Source organism: Aedes aegypti, chromosome 3 (assembly GCF_002204515.2).
Source record: "Aedes aegypti strain LVP_AGWG chromosome 3, AaegL5.0 Primary Assembly, whole genome shotgun sequence".
NCBI classification, from domain to species: Eukaryota; Metazoa; Arthropoda; class Insecta; order Diptera; family Culicidae; genus Aedes; species Aedes aegypti.
In genome coordinates, this window is record NC_035109.1 from 106,193,486 (window position 1) to 106,212,975 (window position 19,490).

The following is a 19,490-nucleotide window of genomic DNA, read 5'->3' on the forward strand; positions in this document are numbered from 1 at the left end:
CACGGTTCATTTTTAGGTTACAAAGTGCGGAAATCAGTAGTAGGACTTATATGCGATTACTTTTCATTATGAGACAATTTGACTTGCTGTTTTTTTCCTACTCCTTTCGAACAAATCTTATTATGTCATTAGGGCAGCTGAAAGAGCATTGAAAGATATGTTGAAAACTGAACTCCACTCAATTTTGACGAAAATGCAGATGGGACTGATTCACGGCAGTACAGGGCTTATTTTTTTCAGTTTCATTAATGCAATATCGTCGCGACTGTTGTATAAAAGGAGATACTTCAAACTACAAATAAAGCATTTGGAACTATTAATTGCCCCTATCGACGCAAATGTGCTAAGAATTTCTTCTGGGTAACACAAGGAACAATCTCAATACTAAATTTTACGTTGTCAAAAAATCAATTGATTCAAGAGAAACGACACATGTTCTCAATAGCTTTCCAAACCTCCCGGGTAGTCGTCACGGCTCCTAGGCCTCCGTGTACCACCGGTTGGGAATCGCTGCTCTGTAAGATAAGACACCTACAAACAACGCCCAACGAAAAGTACTCACCACTGGCTCCGTCGTCAGGTCGAACAGCTTCGGGCCCAGAATGGCTGGGGCGAAAAACCGCAGAAAAATGAATCCGGACACGACCGAGTACCGGACCTCCTTGTTCTGGGGAAAGTACTTGGCCGCGCATTCCCTCAGGTCGTGAAATATTTGACAGAGCACCGCGGGGCATTTCACCGCACTCTTCGTGATGGCCTCGAACACTTTCTCCACGTATTCCTGAAGATTCACCAGGTTGGTGTCGATCATGCTTTTGTCCTTGACCCGGGCCGGGTCGATCTCGCACGGTTTCTTGTCGGAGAAGATTTCCTCCACTATCGGCCGCAGGGTGTTGTGCAGATAGTGCAAACCGGACAGTCGCATCGCTTCGTCCATCATTTTCGAGACCAAGGTGTTACCGCGGAAGATGGTCGTCGGATCGGTGAGTTTGGAGATTTCGTGATCCGCTAGGGCTTTGATCATCGGTGCGATCACGTTGGTGTGGGTGAACAGTCGGACCAACGGTTGAGCGACTTCCGTTTTGTTCTGGATGATTTCACCGAGAATGTGGACGGCGCTAGCGGTGATGGGTTTCTGATTGATGGATTGGATAAGGATGTTCAGGAGATGATCGTAGGTTGCTAGGGGGAACACGTGATCGGCGGTATAGATAAGCTTGAGCCGAAGCGAGCCAAGCGAGTTATCACAAGAGAGTCGGGTTCCGGGAGGAGTCGCACATGTTCGCGTCGGCCGCGAATGGCTTGTCCGGGGTTGTAGATAGTACCACGCACTTTGCTGCACTGCGTTTAATTGCTGCTTCCCACGAACGGGAAGCTTAATTTCACCGAGAAACACATCATCACCTATACCCCCTTTGTGCATAAAAGCTATCACGACCTCACACAGATCTGCGCCCCCCAGGGGTGCCACTGTGTAAGTATTGTTACTATCACTTCTCGAGTCACTGCCACACACGTCCACGCACAGATCAAAACTTGCCACTTCGCCAAACTCCGGATTGACCGTCTTCTTTTTCACCTTAGTACGATGTGAAATTTTCTTCTTATTCGAATAGTGAGCAGTTAGTATTGCGTACGAATCACAGAGGCCATTTTTGCGCGCCAAGTTCATACACTCGGTCAGCTTGATAGAGATGCGCGAACTTCGGCTAGAGCTGCTACTGGTGTCGAGAATGTTGCGGAATGATTGCTGCTGCACGTTATTGCCAAAGTCGCTGCTGCCGCCGAAGATTGTCTTTAGCGTTCCTCCCCCGCCACTTTTGGATGGAAAACTTAATTTTAAATTTGTACTATTCACAGAATTGTTCACCATGTGATGATGCAGCTGTTGATGATGGTGATTGAGGTTAAGGTGGTGAGGGTGGTGCTGATGGTTGAGGTGGGAGGAGGTGGAATTCTCTTTCGTATCACTGCTTGCGCTACTGCCGAACGAGGAAGTGCTATTGTTGGACGACTGGAAGTGGTGGTGACTGCTGCAATCGTCAAACTCGTTGCACTGCTTCAGATTACCGACTCCGTCGTCGACGGTAATCTCCAGGTGGGCCATTCCCTGCACTTCCGAGTCCTCGTCGACGGGCCTCAGCGGGAACCAGTGGTCCTTGTGGTTGTACTGGTGCAGGTCCTCGCGCTTGATCGCAATCTTGCCGTACGGTTTGTCCTGCTTCAGGTGCCGATCCCGGTCCCACACGTACACCGACAGGTACCGGAAGTGGCGCGGAATCTCGAACTGGTACTCCTCGCCGAAGAACGGGCTGAGCGTCCGCTCGATCGTCGGCGTCCGACAGATTTCCTCCTGGTCCAGGGCGATCGTGCAGTACACATCGCGGTTTTCCTTCGAGCCCGATGAGGAGGAACCGCAGTTGTTGCCATTGCGACCGATGAGGTTTTTCGCTTCACCTGGGGGAAGGGAGAGAGAGAGAGAACAAATGCGATAGATTAGTAAGGGGAATATGGGCAATAAGGTTGAATTGAAACTAGAAGCAGTTATCATATTGGAGTTTTCTCATTGCTATGCTCCTTGCTTCAACAATGAAATTAGATGAAGTTTCGGGAGCATTGTCGATACCAAGTTTTATTTGCAAAGGAATGTTAACATCAAGATTAGAATCGATCTATGTTTCATATGTAAAGACTGGACTCGGATAAAATGAGACACACAAAAATGATCCCCAAATTAATTTCAAAACGGATACCATGCCCACACAGTTACGGATCGCCCACAGTTGCGGATCACTTTGGCGTTCAACATCGAGTTTCCTCAAAACTCAAACGTTGACGTAAAACATATTTTTCCCATGTCATACTATTTTTCTTCTACCATTTGTAATGTTAGGCACAACATTCAATAGTTGAATAACGGTGTTTTTGACAAATATTTAGTAGGTACCACACAGCTATCATTATATGGCCGTTTTCTGTAAGAAGTGCCTCCAGCATTCATAAGCTCCCAAAGGTGGTAAAATTCAAATGTTACAGCATAAAACATGCTCGTTCGTTTCGATTTATTATGAATTCATCTTAGGAAAACATTTTTATTGATTGTTGATTCTAAATACCGAATATTGGCACTTCTAACTAGTGATCCATAATATGGACCAGGAAATGATTGTTTACCACGGTTATGGATCACTTCCAAATAATGTAGATTTCTGCCATTTTAAGCATTGGATTCGATTTTCAGAGAATAGCACTAAGGATAAAACTAATAAAACATGAAGGTTTGTAAATTTCATCTTTTAGCAGACAAAAATGGGTGGAAAACTTGACGTGGAGCGAAAACAGTTCATGTCTCAGTTACTACAACGCAGTATCACAAAAAAGGGCATTTTACCCTTGTTTCTAGCTCTAACACAGCTATTTTTTGCAGTAATATGTGACACATTGTTAACTTTCGCCAAATCACGCAATACAGATGCATTGAAATGAAAATCTCTTGATTTTGCGCACTGATCCGTAATATGTCACAATTTGATCCATAATATGAAAATTGATCCATAATATGGTTTTCAGAAACCGATACAATTTTTAATTTTTATGCAATCCTATGTAAAACACTCACACTGTACACTCAAAACAGTTTACTAACCGAAGTTCCAATTTGAAACGATTCAATTCGTGCTTTTAAATTACAATTTTACGTTTTCCATGTCGTTTTAGTGAATTTTATAGGCTGGACTCCACACTATTTGGTCCATACCTGTGGAATCATAGTACTTCTCTAATTTTTAGGGATTAAATAACTATATTTAGCTATGTTTTGGCATAATTTATTTATTAAATTTCCTCCCCAAGCTGCATGCTCGTACATTTCTCTTAACACTGCTCATGAGCTCTTGGGCGAGGCTTTGCCCATCTTTCTAACACAATTTCTTCCAGGTTTTCTTCAAAGCTTCATCGGTTTTGAATGTTTTTCCGCTTTTCTTCAAATTTTTCTTCATTATCGTTCAAATTTTTTCGATATGGTGAAGTTCTGATGTATTTGACGGGTTCGTCTCCTTCAGGACCACACATTAACGCCCTTCGCTTCATACCAATCCATTACAGACTTAGCGTAATGGCACGTAGCGAGATCCGGCCAGAACAGCGTGGGATCACGGTGAGAGCGGAGGAAGAGCAGGAAGCGCTTCTGCAAGCATTCCTCTCTATAAATCTGCCCGTTAATAGTGCCGGTTGTATCGAACGGCTTGCAGTACCGTCTGCACTCGCAGATCGCCTGCCACAACAGGTACTGAATTAGTCCATCTTTCTCTTCCGGAACCTCCATGACGAAACGTACCGACAAAAAACTCGATGCCGGTGATTTGTTTGGTGTCCGCCTTGATGTATGTCTCGTCGTCCATGGTGAGACAGCCTGGCTTGACCAGCCACTCACAGTACAGCTTCCGCGCACGCAATTTGGCCACCGTGTTTTGCTTGTCAATCCGGTTTGGCGCCTTCCTGACCTTAAAAACATGTAGCCCAGCCCGTTTCATGGTCTGCTGGACGAATCACCTCGACGAATTAACCTTTTTGGCCACGTCTTGGCTTATTCTTAAGTACTGCCTTATCTTCCGTGCCTTCTCTGGGTATTCCGTTTTCGGTTTCCGGCCGCTTCCAACGCGCCACTCGATGGTCTTCGTCTCCTGGAACATCTTCACGAAGCGGGACACGGTGGAATGGTGGATTCCAAGCCTTTTGCCAATCCATCTATGCGACTGACCAGGATTACCGATCACCGCGCCAAAGGTTTGCTGGCGTAGCTTTTCTTTTTTTGAATGCATCTTGAAAACTACTTGACAGATCGCGATTTTGCACACATAAACATAACACTCCAAGCTAGTATTACCCAAAATTTCATCAATTTTTACCCATGCGATAAAAGTTACACCCAAAACAAAGTGCCGCATTTTTTCCAAGTCCAATCTTTATTCTAATCGGCTCGTAAATTATGGAAAGTGGAGCTGACAGGATTGGAAATCGCGTCATTGGATTTTTGAAATGTGACAGGTGCATGATCAGAATCTAAATCAGCGTGAGTAACCAGTTGGCTGCTAAGGGGTTTATGGACAAATGGTCGAGAGACAAAAGGTCGAAAGGACACAAGGTAGAAAGACAAAAGGTCGAAAATGATTTGCTTGGTAGGAAATTTTTCCTTCTTTGAAAAAAGGTTTTCGACCTTTTGTCCCTTCTTTTTTGTTCTTCGACCTTTTGTCATAGATTCCTGCTAAGGTGACTAGAGTCGGTTAAGACCAAATCAATCGTACAAGAGTTTCTAGAAGAGGAGAAACAAGGTTTCAAATGACGGAAAAAGTTGATGTGATGCTATTAAAACAATAAACAGCTCGTCCTGAAAACCATTCAAAAAACGATCGTTGCAATTCAAAATATTTAAACAAAATATTTGGATCCATTAGAGAAACGTAGTTCAATTACAATTTTGTTAGTAAATTTTACCAAACTTGGACTACTTCAGCCATAGTGGTGGTTTTGAACATTGCATCAATCATTAGATTCAATTGTTCAGTTAGAAAATTAAAATCAGAGTCAGACATATCACTTGAAGTGGGTACATTATCTGATGATTTTCTGTTAGCTACATAATCATGGGTATTTCATTTGATTTGAAACATTTCGAATGGTTACCCGTAGGAAGCAAATTTGAAGGGGAGGAACTGAAATTACCTGCGACAACATTGGTATAGGAATTTACTTGGGAATTTCCACTCGAATTTCAAAAATTCGAACGATTAGCCGGCAGTAGAAAATAAGCTTGATTTACCTGATTGGTATGATTATAAGGCAAGCGATCGAAACGAAAAATGAGAATTGTTGGAGATTCTGCCTGGGGAATTCCGGCAGCGAAAAATGTTCCCGTTCATCTGCCAACGATTCGTTTGCGCGTAAGGCAATCCCATTAGTTAGAGTTATGGTTGCCCCCGCAATCTGCGCATACAAACTTTTTGGTATCTTCTCTTACAGGACAGACGTCCCTAGTGTGAAAAGAACCTCAGCAACCTGGCATCCATGCGGCCTGAACGAGTTCAAAATCTCCTACCTGAATCCTCCAAATTCGGAACCACTGACCACGATAGGAGGTACCCTTTGTTTCCTCACTTGAATCAAAGAGCCTGGGTAGATGCTGTTTCGATTTGGCGTTCGGAAAATTTGTCTAAAGCATCAAGCTTATTGCTCATTTCGGTGCAATTTGCAACATTAACCATTTCAACTTTGGAAGAGAGCGCACTTCCCGGAGAAACGTCCTTTTTTCCCATTTTTGCCACGTTTAGTGACACTTTTTTGGAAGGAAGTTGTAGATTCAGAAATTCATCCTTCCTTTTGTTTGTAGTTGCAACCATGTTTAGTGAATAAACGAAAGAAGACTAGACCTCCTAAGAGGTTTTTTTTCCCAAGACGGTGTCCTAGAAGGATTACCACCGCTAGCTTTCGCTAACGGGTCCAATGGAGAATCGAAAGCATGGGTCCAAACAAGGATCGAAAAGGGATCAATAGGTAGAAAGTAAAGCATCGAAAAGTACTGTTTTTGTAGCACTGAAAAAATCTATTTTATAGGAATTTCGGAGATTATCGTTTGTTACATTAGCACTCAAGCTGTTGTTTCAAAAGTGAAGTGGCGTCAAGAGCCGGCGGGTGCCACTCCAAATCACATCAAGGTTGCATCTCACTCTTCTTGACACAGCCAGTCACAGTCTATCAAGAGTCCCATAAACCCCCTAATCTAAAGTGTAGTGGCAGCAGCACACGAGTTAATCATTTCCGGTCGTTGTTCTTTTGTCTAGCTCCGCGAGCGACGACGTCCGTTTGTCTTCCACGGCTTCGGGGAACGTCTCGAGCCGAATCGGATTTCAAAATATTTATCAAAATGATAACAAATGATTGCTTTTGTTAACATATTGATAACAGTTTTTGATAATCATTTTCTAAATCTCAATCTGATCTCAAAACTAGAGTTCATTTTGATATTAATTTGGCCATTTTTTTAAATCGCCTTTAAATTTCGAACACCATTTTTTTTCGGAGTAGGTTACGAATTAAACTTGGTAGTATTTTTATTCAAAAATTTAGAAAATTATTCTACACATTTTTTTTTGTAGGAATTGCCATTTTTTGTACGAGATATATTATTTTGAAGAAATCGAGATTGGCTCTATTCAAATTATAGTCCAAAAAGTTTTAGAAAAATTATGAGCATGAGCATTGATGATCGTACAATTCGTAGTTGCTACTCCGTGATTGGTCAGAACAATCTAAATTGTACAGGTAGCATACCATCTTCAATGTACATTTTCGAGTAATGGCAATAACGTCCTAACGGTCATCGAAGAAGGGAAGGAGTGTTAGTGTGACATCCATTGTTACTGAAGACCAAGTATACCTCTGCATCTTCATGGTTGTCATGGGAAGAAGTTTTGTTAGTGGGAGGGCTTAAAAGCTACATGATCAGGATTCACCTTGGTAAGTGATGCGATTCATGTAACCTCTGTTTAAAAAGTTATCAATAAATGCGTCGACATCTTAAACATCGAACTATTTGAATCTCGCAATTATTAAAAACATGAATAAGCGCGTATGTCAACACCTTAAGTGTTAAACCTTACAAAGTTTGTTCAACAAGTACATAAAAAATACATGCCATGGTACAAATGTGTGTTTTTTTTTTATTATTATAGACACTTTACACCATCTGGTGCATTCGTGTCTGAAAGATAGTACAAATGTGTTATTATAAACATAAAACGAGCTCACCAGTTGGTAATCCATCCTCGACTGAACAGTCACAATCTCAGCGTCAACACGCTAAATCAGGGATACAAAATCACTCCGATGGCGCGCGAATGAAGTGCTAACTGAAAAAATAAACACTCCAAGCGCGCGAAAATGAATCCGACAGCTTGGGCCTTCGCAAAGCACTACCCAAGCGAAAGAAGCCAACCGAAAAAAAAAAAAACACTCCGAGCGCGAAAAATTATATATACAAAGTGGCTTATTTTGTCAAGGAAAACGATTTGCCGCACAATTTGTCTGTTTGAGGAATAAATCTTGAAATTTCCTTCAAAAGATTATATTATAATGATTAAACAACAAACATAAACATTGTTAATTCATTTCTAATAGACATCACAATGATTTTGAATTCATTTTTTTTGTAATGTTGTAAAAGAGCAAACTAAGAGATGATTAATCATTTCAATGTTTTTGTTAAAAATATCAAATAACTATTTTTTTATTATTCCGTTCATTTTCACACAAAACTTCGATCTCATATTTTGTTATGATTGTTGTTTACTCGATCAGAATACTATCATATTAAATTACCATTTACGTAAAATAACAACATTAAAGCTAGTTTTCAATCAGTTATCATTCGCTGCTCGGTGTTACTTCTGCTTCTACTGGTGAGCCTTTTTGTTTGAGTGATAATGCACGACTAGATGAATGAATGAATTGATTCAACAATGTGATGCCTACATTCACACTCCAGCAGTAGTGGAGAGACCGGACGAACTGTCCCGGTGTGTGCCAGTATCTGTGCTGATAATTACGATCCACAACAATTATCACAGCGTACCGACAACAGTAACTCCCCGAATAAAAATTTACAACTTAATTTCATCGTTGAACTGATTTAATCACCATACATCTTAGGGTGTACAATATAATCAGTAAATTATGTTTTGTTGATTGTGTCAACAAGATTGAAACAACTGAAAATTCACATTTGTTTTTATTGTGTAAATAGATATTTTATTATGTTTCTAATGTTTTTCAGAACTGTTTTATTGTTGGGTGGAGGAAATACAATCAACCTTTAATTTCACTTCGCTTTACGTAAATTAGGAATGGTACTTTTAATGTATGATCAATGATCCTCGTTGACGGTTTTCTAGACTCCAAGATATAATTTCAATCTATTTCAACAAAGGTATTTAAAATAGTTGTATTGAAATGATGGAGTTCAACGAATAAAGTCATCATTCTGAGAGTTACAAACAAACATGTTGTATTTGCCCATTTTGGTCAAAATATGTAAACATTTCTATGCATGAACAAACTTTTGATAAATACTTGTTCAAAAAGCGTTGTAGATATCCACAGGTAATAAATAAATAAAATCGTTCTAGCGTTTCCTGACTATAGCTTTAATCATGCATAAGTTATCAATCAGTTTTTATGTAGCTGTAGACAGGACATATACAATCCGTTTCATGGAATTTTTCATATAAGAAGTAAAGCAAAATACAAGTTTTTTGGAATATGATTGAAAAACCGTAAATTTCATTTATAACTAATTTAATTTTAGCTATAATTTATATCCAATAAAGTACCATAAATTTTATTGTTTTGGTCTTAATCTATAATGGAAAATTTTCCGAAATATGGTATACTTACAATAAACCCTATTGTGCTTTCATATATTTTTTATTAGGGTTATCAGTCTGCCAGTGGGCCCGCCCAGCCCTAATAGCGTTCGCCTAATAATGGGTCTTCCCAACCCATTCACGAAGTGCGCCTATCTCTCCAGAGTGGGGTTTGTTTGTACAAACGAGCCATATCAGCATGTTTTTTTTTCTTTCTACAAATTGTCAATGAAAGTTATTCACGATCCACTAGACAAGCGGCCGGTGTCAACAGACAACTTCCGGTACTGTTTGCTTTAAAAAAAAAAAGGTTTGGCCACTGAGCTTTGCTGAACCAATTAGGAAGTTTACGAGATATGGCGTTGCCTAATATTACGATGAGTAAAATAAACAGAAGAAATGCCTTGATGGAAAAGATATTTCCATTCATATCTTTCGGTTAGCCAATAATTTAACTACGTAACAAGTTGTTAAGAAGCTGTTAATGGGTTTCAAGGTCGTGTAATTAGCCTCTCAAGCATTTTAGACAGGCTGTTCCAAGCATTCCAATCAGTTTATTGTTTTACAGGGCTGATAACGAGTCATTTTTTGACCCGAAAAAAAGAAAAATGCTGCTGAATATCAAGCTGAGGTATTCCATACCAGAGAGATACTTTTCAATAGGGAGCCGGATCCTATTCTTGGCACTTTTGATTCAGTTATGCAGTGGGGTTTTTTGGAAGCTACTGAGCCCATATTTGGCCACAATATGCGTCGTATTGAAGTGCTTCTTATTGCAAATTTCCTAACAATTCGGCCGAGAAAAACTTTCCATGCCAAAGTGAATCATGGATGTGCCCAAGTAGCTCTGCACCCTACTTATTTCCTAAATGAGATATGAAAGAGTCCTGCATAAGAGGTAGAAGATTTCACATAATATATTGGAATGCTCGTCCTTTGAAAGGTAAAAAGGACGAACTGTTTACTTTCTAACGGTTAATAACATACATATAACAGCAATTACTGAAACTTTTTTGAAACCTGGATCCAAACTCAAAAGAGATCCAAACTTTTTTGTTCATCGTAATGATTGACTTGATGGAGCATGTGAGGGAGTTGCAATCATCATTCATAGACGTATAAAACATCAACTATTTTCGTCATTTGGAACCAAAGTTTTTGAAACTTTAGGTGTCTCTGTTGAAACACAGTTTGGTAAATATACTTCCATAGCTGCCTATTTGCCTTTTCAATGCACTGTCCAGCAATTTAATTTGCTTCAAAATGCATTGCGGAAATTGACTCGCAATAAATTATTTTTTTGTCATTGAAGATTTTGAGCATGAGTATGAGCATTGATGACCGTACAATTCGTAGTTGCTGATTGACAAGAATCATCGAAATTGTACAGGGAACCAACAGATGTTTTCCGTTTTTTCGTGTTTTGAAGGCCTCGGGACCAAATGGGCTAATGCTGTTCTCATTTTTTCTTGAAAGTTCAGTAAATTTAACGTTCACTGTCAAATTTTCAGCGATGCATGTTTATTATTTTTTGAGATATATTTTTTTGAAAATAAAATATCAGTCATTTTTATCGGCACACACTGTAGGTCTCAGCGGAATAGATTTATTATTTAAAAAAAATAATAACTTTTGAACAGCTCAACCGATTTTCAATCTTTTTTTTAAGGAATGAAAGCTTAAGATTCCAACTTTTCAGAAAAAATATAAAACCCTGATTTGTGTTTACATGAAAAACAATAAAAATTTCCCAAAAACTAGATTTTTTTATAATTTTTCATGTAAAAAAAATCTTAAGCTTTCATTGAACTGTTCAAAAATTATGTTTTTTTTAATAATAAATCAATTCCGCTGAGATCTACAGTGTGTGCCGATGAAAAATGACTGATTTTTTATTTGCAAAAGAATATATCTAAAAAAAAAATACACATACATCGCTGAAAATTTGACAGTAAACGTAAAATTTACTGAACTTTCAAGAAAAAATGTGAACAGCAATAGTCCCTTTGGTCCCGAGGCCTTCAAAACACGAAAAAACGGAAATTATTGAATTTTTTCACGTAAAAAAACATTTTAGTAAAATTTTATATATTTTCTTGAAAAGTCGAAATTTTTAGCTTTCATTTTGCCCAAGAAAATTGGAAATCGGTCAAGCGGTTTTTTTGACGTTGGATAACGTCTTACGGCAACATACTGGGGTACAATTTCGAAAAACGAAAAATCGCTCGCGTCACGAAAAGTGGTTAGATTTTGACTGTTAATAACATACTAACGCCCGCATAAATTTTCAAGATTCTTGCGCCAATCGATTGCAAATCTTTCTACGAATCTACTCAAATAATGAAAACTATTGATTTTCATGACTAAACTATTGAAAAATTGGTAAATATCGAGGCATGTCTTTTTTTCATAGAAAAGCACATTTTTCTTGCTGTTATAAGGTTTTGACGTTTTGAAGTGTACATGTGCCGTAATTTCGGGTGAAATTGATCATTTTTCATAGTTTTTCTTGTCTGTTTTCAATCATGTTGAAAATGCCAAACAACTGAATACAAGTACGACGGTCAGCCTCTTTGTGGCCAAATGTGGTTTAAGTGCTGAAAATCATCCCTTAAATAGAAAATCGGGGAATCCCATTTCGGGGTGAAATTGATCTTTTGTCAATGCGATTATTGTTATTTTTTGAAAAGACTCTACATAATGAATTTGAGCTCCCTGAATTCGAATATGCTTGCAAAATGCTTAATAATGCAAATAATGCAATATATAAAGAAATAATAAATAGTTAATTTCAAGAATTGTGATAAAAACGCCTAGATGTAAGCAATTTCTTAAGGAAAAACCTGATATCTAACAGAAATTCAATTATTTCAACCGTATGAGCTAATTGGTACCAGTTTAGAAGATGAAATCGGGCTCGGGGATATATTTTAAGCATCCTTACAAACTTTACTTACTTTGAATAATTCCGTTGTCGTCGTCGCTACCTACATGCTAATGCATGCTAGAGCGATCAGAGTATCAATTTGTCAAACAAAGAGCTGAAACTAGTCAGCAACAGCTAACTAGAAAACTAATCAACCAAAATTATAATTGATAAATAAATAAATTAATTAATCAATTAATAGTTATAGATGAAGTGTCCCTGGTTGTAACTCTTTTACATCGAATGACCCGTTTTGTTTGAAATTGTGCTGCAATACAATTTAAGCGCGTTCTCCACGGATACGACGAGTCAGTTGGATATCCTTCGGTATGATGCTGACACGCTTGGCGTGGATCGCGCACAGGTTGGTAATCTTAAACAAACCGATCAGATAGGCCATTCGCTTCCTGCAGGACCATGACGGCCGAGCTCTGGAATCGCAGGTTTGTCTCTACATTTCCCCGGATACCACTACGAAGCAGAAAAAGTTCTTCAAGGTGCGGAACTTCTTCGAGTATCAAAAGGAACTTTAACATCGGTTTGAGCAAAGAGGAGAACATGGAGCTCGCGGACTTCATGGAGAAGTACCTCAACCTCAAACTGGATTCGTAAACTACTAAAGCAACCAATCTTAGTGGATCATGCGTGGACCTAACGTTCGACCGGAATATTTATTTGGGAAGCCAGAGTTACCGCTCATGCTTATTCTTCCATCGACCGAGTCTATTGGTGTTAAAGTGAACCAAACTTACACCACAGCTTTTCTGTGCTAACACACAATGTCCACAATAAGTCAGAATTGACATGCAACAAATAATATGAAAATTGATTGGATTTTTATCAGTAGAAATCTTTCATAAGTTTGTGCCGGTCTCAAACCAGGAAATAGATGAAGCTAACGTAATCCAACGTCAACTTGGCGGTTGTATCTCGGAAACAACCTCTTACTTTTTTAAATAAAAAATTTACAAGATCGCGATTTTTTTGGTCACACTTTTTTGCAAATGGTCACCCTAATAAAAAAAAAATTAAAAAACACGTGTATCCGAAATAATAAGGAACAAAATAGCAAATTTTCACGGAATTCGGTGACCCACTAGATCGGTTTTTTCATGAAATGGCTGTATTACAATAAAAAGAAAAAATATCACTACCGTCCAGAACATGTTTAGTCTAGTCTGTGCAGAACCATTTAGAGCCGTCTGTGTTCTGCCCACCATGACCCGATGCATTATCGCGTGCATGCAGGAATGCAATAGACTTCATTTGCCGCGGGTGAGCACATGATGATGATGATGATGATGTGTCACTCTGTTACGGCGCACATGTGAGCGAGCGTAGCGTAGTCATCGCCCAGTAACGGAAGTTGACTCGTTCGTTATTAACTTCCACGAATCAGGGCCACAATACTGGAAGCACTCTTTTCCAGCCCTGACGGACGCACTGAGGTTACGGTTCGGCGCATTTCCATGCCAGTTTGTTTTTCCCAGCACCATCGCCGTTGCCGCACAGTGTAGTGCTCCAGACATATTTTGGCCAAAATTACAAATCTCACTCAAATCGATCAAAACCTATTGACAAAATATGATTTTTTGAAGTAGGATTTCGATAGAAATGATCGCTGAAACGAAAAATTGTTTTTTTTTCTGGTCCATTTGGCAGAATCGGTTTGAAATGAAATTGTTTACAAACTAATTTGAAGCAGAAAAGCGTGAGCAAACTTTTTGTAGCTTCAGAATTTATTTGGCAGCTGATGATGATAAAGAAATGCGATCTTTAGAACAACATATTTAAATCAAAGAATCTATTCCTTCGAATGTGACCGGTTCAGTTGAATTTGGTTGAGATTTAGCACAGAAAAAGCAGTTTTGACACACAATAAGAAAAAACTAATATTACACATGACGTAAATTTCATGATAAGAAAAATACTTGATGTAAAAAATTAAACGACGTAAATCTGATGGTATTTGAACCTAAAAATGCGTCATTCTTGTCAAATGACATTCAATGTGACTGAAAGTTCTTGCGATCCAAACAATATTCAGTTTAATGTGACGGAAAATTAAGTCATTTGTAACTTAAATGTACATCATTTTACTTGCTTTAATATGTCGGTCATATATGACGTAAATTTCAATATTTTTTTAAGTGTGCAAAAAATTACAAAAAAATCAAATTGGTTAGTTATAGCTGACACCTCTAAAAAATCGAAATATACACCAAAAGATCTTTAATTTTAGGCAAAACTCATTTAATACAAAAGACAATAAAAAAATGTATGTGCACACTCCGAAAAAATCATGTGATTTTACGTCTTTTGGATGCACATAAAAGAAGCGAACCAAATGACGTGAATTTGTGTCACATTTTAAATACGATGTTGTCTGATTCGGGAAATGTTAATCATAGTGGCATCGTTTTCATGTCCTTCATCATGTAAAATTACATTTTTCGTTCAATACAACTTTCAGAACACATATTTACGTCATTTCATCATTTACATCATGTGTCGTTCAGTCATAATGTGGATTACGTCCGCAGCAATTTTCATTATTTTTAAGAGTGTGCGATAGAATTTGCAAATTTCATTTTGTTGATTTTCGGCTAGCTAGGGGCCACTGTGTGTCGACGTAATCAGTCATCATCGTATTTAAATTGTAAGACTAAACCATCTAAGACCGGCTAAGGCAGCGACTGTGTGCCTTTACGTTGCGTGGGTTCGAGAAGTGTAATCCGATCCGAGGACTGGATTCCAAGGAGAACGCACGGGGGTGACTGCATTAGACAGCACTCCGGTCCAGGAAGTGACTTTGCCGCCTGGGTAATGAGGTAGGCTCAGCTGCTGTTGCTTCTGCTTCAGGGTGTGCTGCGACAGGCAACCGACCTTGATAACCCTTTTCTGGTGTTCCATTTGCTCACTAATTGACAGATGCTTGTTGGGTTTCGTTTGATCGGTCGGTCTGCCAGTCTCCAGCAAGCTGCTGAACTCGACCTATCCCAACAAATGCAGGGCTGGTAGCGAATGGGAAGAAGGAACTTCCGAGATCTCATGTTTAAAATAAATGGGACTAAGAAGGACCCAAAGATAGACCAAACAGTAAATAAAACGAAACCAAGATACCAAAAAAAATCAGTCTTAAACCAGGAGATAGGAGTTTGATTCCTCAGATAACCCGATCAGACACTTATCAAGAATATTTTTCTATGTTTCTTTTTCTAATTTTTCGAGACTATACAAGTATAACTGTTCGTAAAAAAATTGAATATTTGCTTAAATTTTCCAAAGATTTCTTCAGTAGTTCATTTGATGATTTTTAACGGACCATCAAAAGTATTTCGCCAAGAACTCCATTCAAAATATCTTCAAGAGTTAAACTTGGATTGTTTTCCAAAGTAATCCAAAGCTTTTTTTAATCCGGGAAACAACAGAACGCCTACAATGACACTTCCCGAAATTTCCCAACCTCTAAATTATCTATGAATGTTTTCATACCTCCATAGAGAATTAAGACTTCCTTCAAATTTCCCGTTCAAAACATCTCCAATAGTTCAAGCAATAACACAGATAAACTAGTTTTTTTTTTACAATCACTACAAAACCGCTATTTACTTAATTGGAGATTGCTGAATCTATTGCCGTTTTCAAAAATGTTATAGCTCGTCAGGTTTTTGAGACATTCATTGTTGAAAATGCATTATTTATTGATTTTAGTCAACTTGAATGCAAGTTTTCAGCTTGTATGCAGATTTATATGCTTAATTTACAACAACTCTAAGGTCATAAAGAATAGTTACTAATGAAGTTTTTTTGTAATATTTCGTAGTTAAAAAGGTTCTTTTCGATGATTTGGAGAAGTAATTTATCTAACCATGCATGAAAAACGACGAATTTTGTATGGAGACTGGTCATGGTCAAAAATTCGATTAAATGTATATTAAATAGTACAACTTCAATCAAACTATGTCTCATACAAAAGAATAAATGCTATTTCGTATGTTCAGTTGATTCAGTTACGAAAAATAATAATGAATCATAGCTTAAATTTAATAAATAAAAAACGGTCTTTACGACAATGGCGACCTAGAGTAAAAAATGGGACGTGTTGGAACATTTTCAAGAGCGGCAACATATTCATTAACCCCTAATTAATTTGAGACGCATAATTTGATCTTTGCAACACGCGGAAAGGTTATTTTTGTTACTCTGTTTAATTTCTCCATTGATGCCTCCAAGAATTTCTTGGAGGTTTTCATACGAAATAGTCGTTCAGGATTTCCATCGGGAATTTCTTTAAGAATACCTTAAGGAATTTCAAAGATTTTACCTAAAATTCCTTCAGTTAATCCTCTGGAAAGTACTTGAGAACTTTCCTTAGAAAGTCTTCAAATATTGTTTTCAGTTATTCTTCCAGGTAATTGTCATGAAAGTTTTTTAAATATTATTAGAGAACATTTTAATGAAACATTCGGACGAAATATTTAAAGAAAATCCTAAAGTAACCTTTGATGAAGCTTGTAAAAGTTCTAAACTTCTAAAATAACCATTGATGGAATTCTGAACCAATCTTGGAAAGAATTGCTCAATTACCCAGCTGAACTAATATAACATTTTTACGTGTCTCAAGGATCAAATTATGCGTCTCTAGTAAATTCGAGATTTCTGAATCTAATAACATTTGAAGTCTCCATATACAATTCTTCTTTTCTCTTATATGGTAAAATACAATACTTTTCTAAATCATCAAAACATGTTTAGCATTGAAAGTTTTATGAACTATGGTGATAAGTATTGTTTAACACATAAAAGTTTGAATTCTGTGGCAATTCAAGCAAATAAATCGCCATACAAGCTGGTAAACTTCGCTGAAATCGACAAATTCTGCATTTTATCTGCATTTATCTCAAAAACTTGACGTGCTATGATATTTCTGAAAACGGTAATGAATTTAGCAATCCCCCCTATAGCGGTATTTTGGAGGTTGAGACAAATCGTGGTTCCGTAGTGTTATTCAGAAAATCTTAGAACCGCTGGTCCGCGGACCCACAAGAGCTGTGACGACTTCCCAAGGGGTCCGCAAAGCTAATTGTAGATACAGTGGTATTCCGTTATAGGCAACAAAATCGAAATTTTCAGTTACCAAAAATGAAACCGTGCCAAAATCGGAACCCATTTTATTTTAATTTTAAGAATATCATTTGAACGTTGTAACATCATCATTATGGAACCAATTGATGGCCACACTTCCTAACGGTCCTCTTCGAAGTCGATTTCCGTAGGATAGGGCTATGCTGTATTCGTCATATTCATTGTGACAGACGATTCACACACTTTTCATTGCTGAAGTACCTTCAATTAGTTTTATAACCTTATGTATACATAGGCCATGTGAAAACAAAGATCGCATAGGTGACCTTTATTCAAGAACTGGTCAATTCTTTAAAATGGTGTTAGAATACAAAAACACAATACCTTTCATTAGAAACGTGTAACGGAAAAAAATCTAGGTGTCACAAAACTGAATGGTTTTTCTAGCTTATTGGACATTCTTTAAATGATTGACTATGGTCAAAGCTGTACAAAAATATGATATTTTTCGGGACAGAATATAGACTAAACTTTTAATAAGATTTTCCATTTCCCAAAATTGTGGATACAAATAAGCTTTTTATCACTTCAATTTGAATTTTTGAGTTTTCAAAGTTCAGCTTGTATGTTATTCAACCATTTGAATTCATCAATAATTAATTCGCAGGTACCCGCTATGAATAACAAAGAGCCTGATTTTCAGTCAGTAAAGAATTCATGAAAACCCGCCAGAGCTCTGGAAAAGCTCGCTAGGATTTTGCGTAGGAATTAGATATCTACTCAAAAGCTTGCTATAAATTTTGATGATATTGTTTAGATATTTGAAATACCCCTTACAATATTGCAGAAAACTCTTGATGAAAAATTTCAAAAGTTCATAAGTTTCCAGATAACCAATTGCATTCTTCAAATTCCGCTTTAAACCTATTCAGAATCCTCAAGATTTTGCCAGAGTTTTTATTTTTTTGAAAGTACGACTAAATATTCACAGTAATCCGTTAAAAAATCACAGGGCACCTTAGAAATCTTAGAAGTTGACGAGGAATCGCCAGATTTCACATAGCATCTTCAGTAATTAATTATACATTCTCAGAAAAAAAAATCCCAATGTCCGATAGGAATATTTACATTTCGCTCAGTATCCTTAACAATCCGCTGAAAAATCTCAGAGGTCACTATAAGAACATAGGATCTTGTACGGAATCTCCAGAATCCAGATAGAAAAATTCATATACGCAGCTAGAGATCACCAGGATTTCGTAAGGAAAATTTTGATTATTTCATACGGTTCAAATCCTTGATTAAAATCTCCATATGGCATCCAGTAATCTCCAGCCTGAGCACCACTGGTATAGAATGTTGGATCGTTTCTTAGAAAATCGAACGTCATAGAGAGTCACTATCGTATGCATCGGTCATTTATTTCTTTAGCTATTGTCAAAATTATGGTTTATATGTTGACACTTCTGAAATTTACTTGAATACGAATTTAATCAAAGTACGCAATTTATTTTATAAAATTGTATAAAAAGTTGAGAGACACGTTTAGTTCTATTGTTGTGGTATGCTTCTACATACACGTTGTTTGTAATTCCACAATAAAAAGAACTGAAGCTGAAGAGGTGAGACAAAATTTACGATAGAAACTCAGTGTGAGTCACAGAATTTTCGTTGGTTGTGGTCATCGCTTGTGCTTTGTTCAAACGATTTGTTTCATATCTTGAGAAAAATGATTTTTATCACCTACCATCGTACTCAAGTGGGTTGGTCATATAATGTGAATGCCTAAGAGGTTGGAACTCTAGCTGAGATACTCATAGAGATTGATGATTTCATGAAACACACGTTGGAAACATACGATGATTTAGAATTAAATAAGCGCGTTCGGGACATCTATCAGTTGGTGTGATTTGGGGGAATATCATTAAAAATTGAGCTCGGGAATGCGATAAGCATGAAGCTGGCTTGTTTTTCACATTACTAAACCTAAAGACAGAATAATGTTTACAAAAAATACACATTTTATTGTTTTTTAAAAATGTTGCCAAAATCGGGGGTGC

The 19,490-nt window shown here is 37.7% G+C and overlaps 1 protein-coding gene across 6 annotated transcripts in view; it reads right to left on the reverse strand.

Moving 5' to 3' along the window:
- The window catches only part of LOC5563620 (GTPase-activating protein), a 187,287-nt gene that overhangs the window by 62,726 nt on the left and 105,071 nt on the right, over positions 1-19,490 (reverse strand). For all 6 annotated transcript variants that reach the window (XM_021853714.1, XM_021853711.1, XM_021853713.1 and 3 more), the window contains exon 3: positions 563-2,457. In XM_021853714.1, the coding sequence (XP_021709406.1) occupies positions 563-2,457 (1,895 nt within the window). The remainder of the gene's footprint in view (positions 1-562; positions 2,458-19,490) is intronic.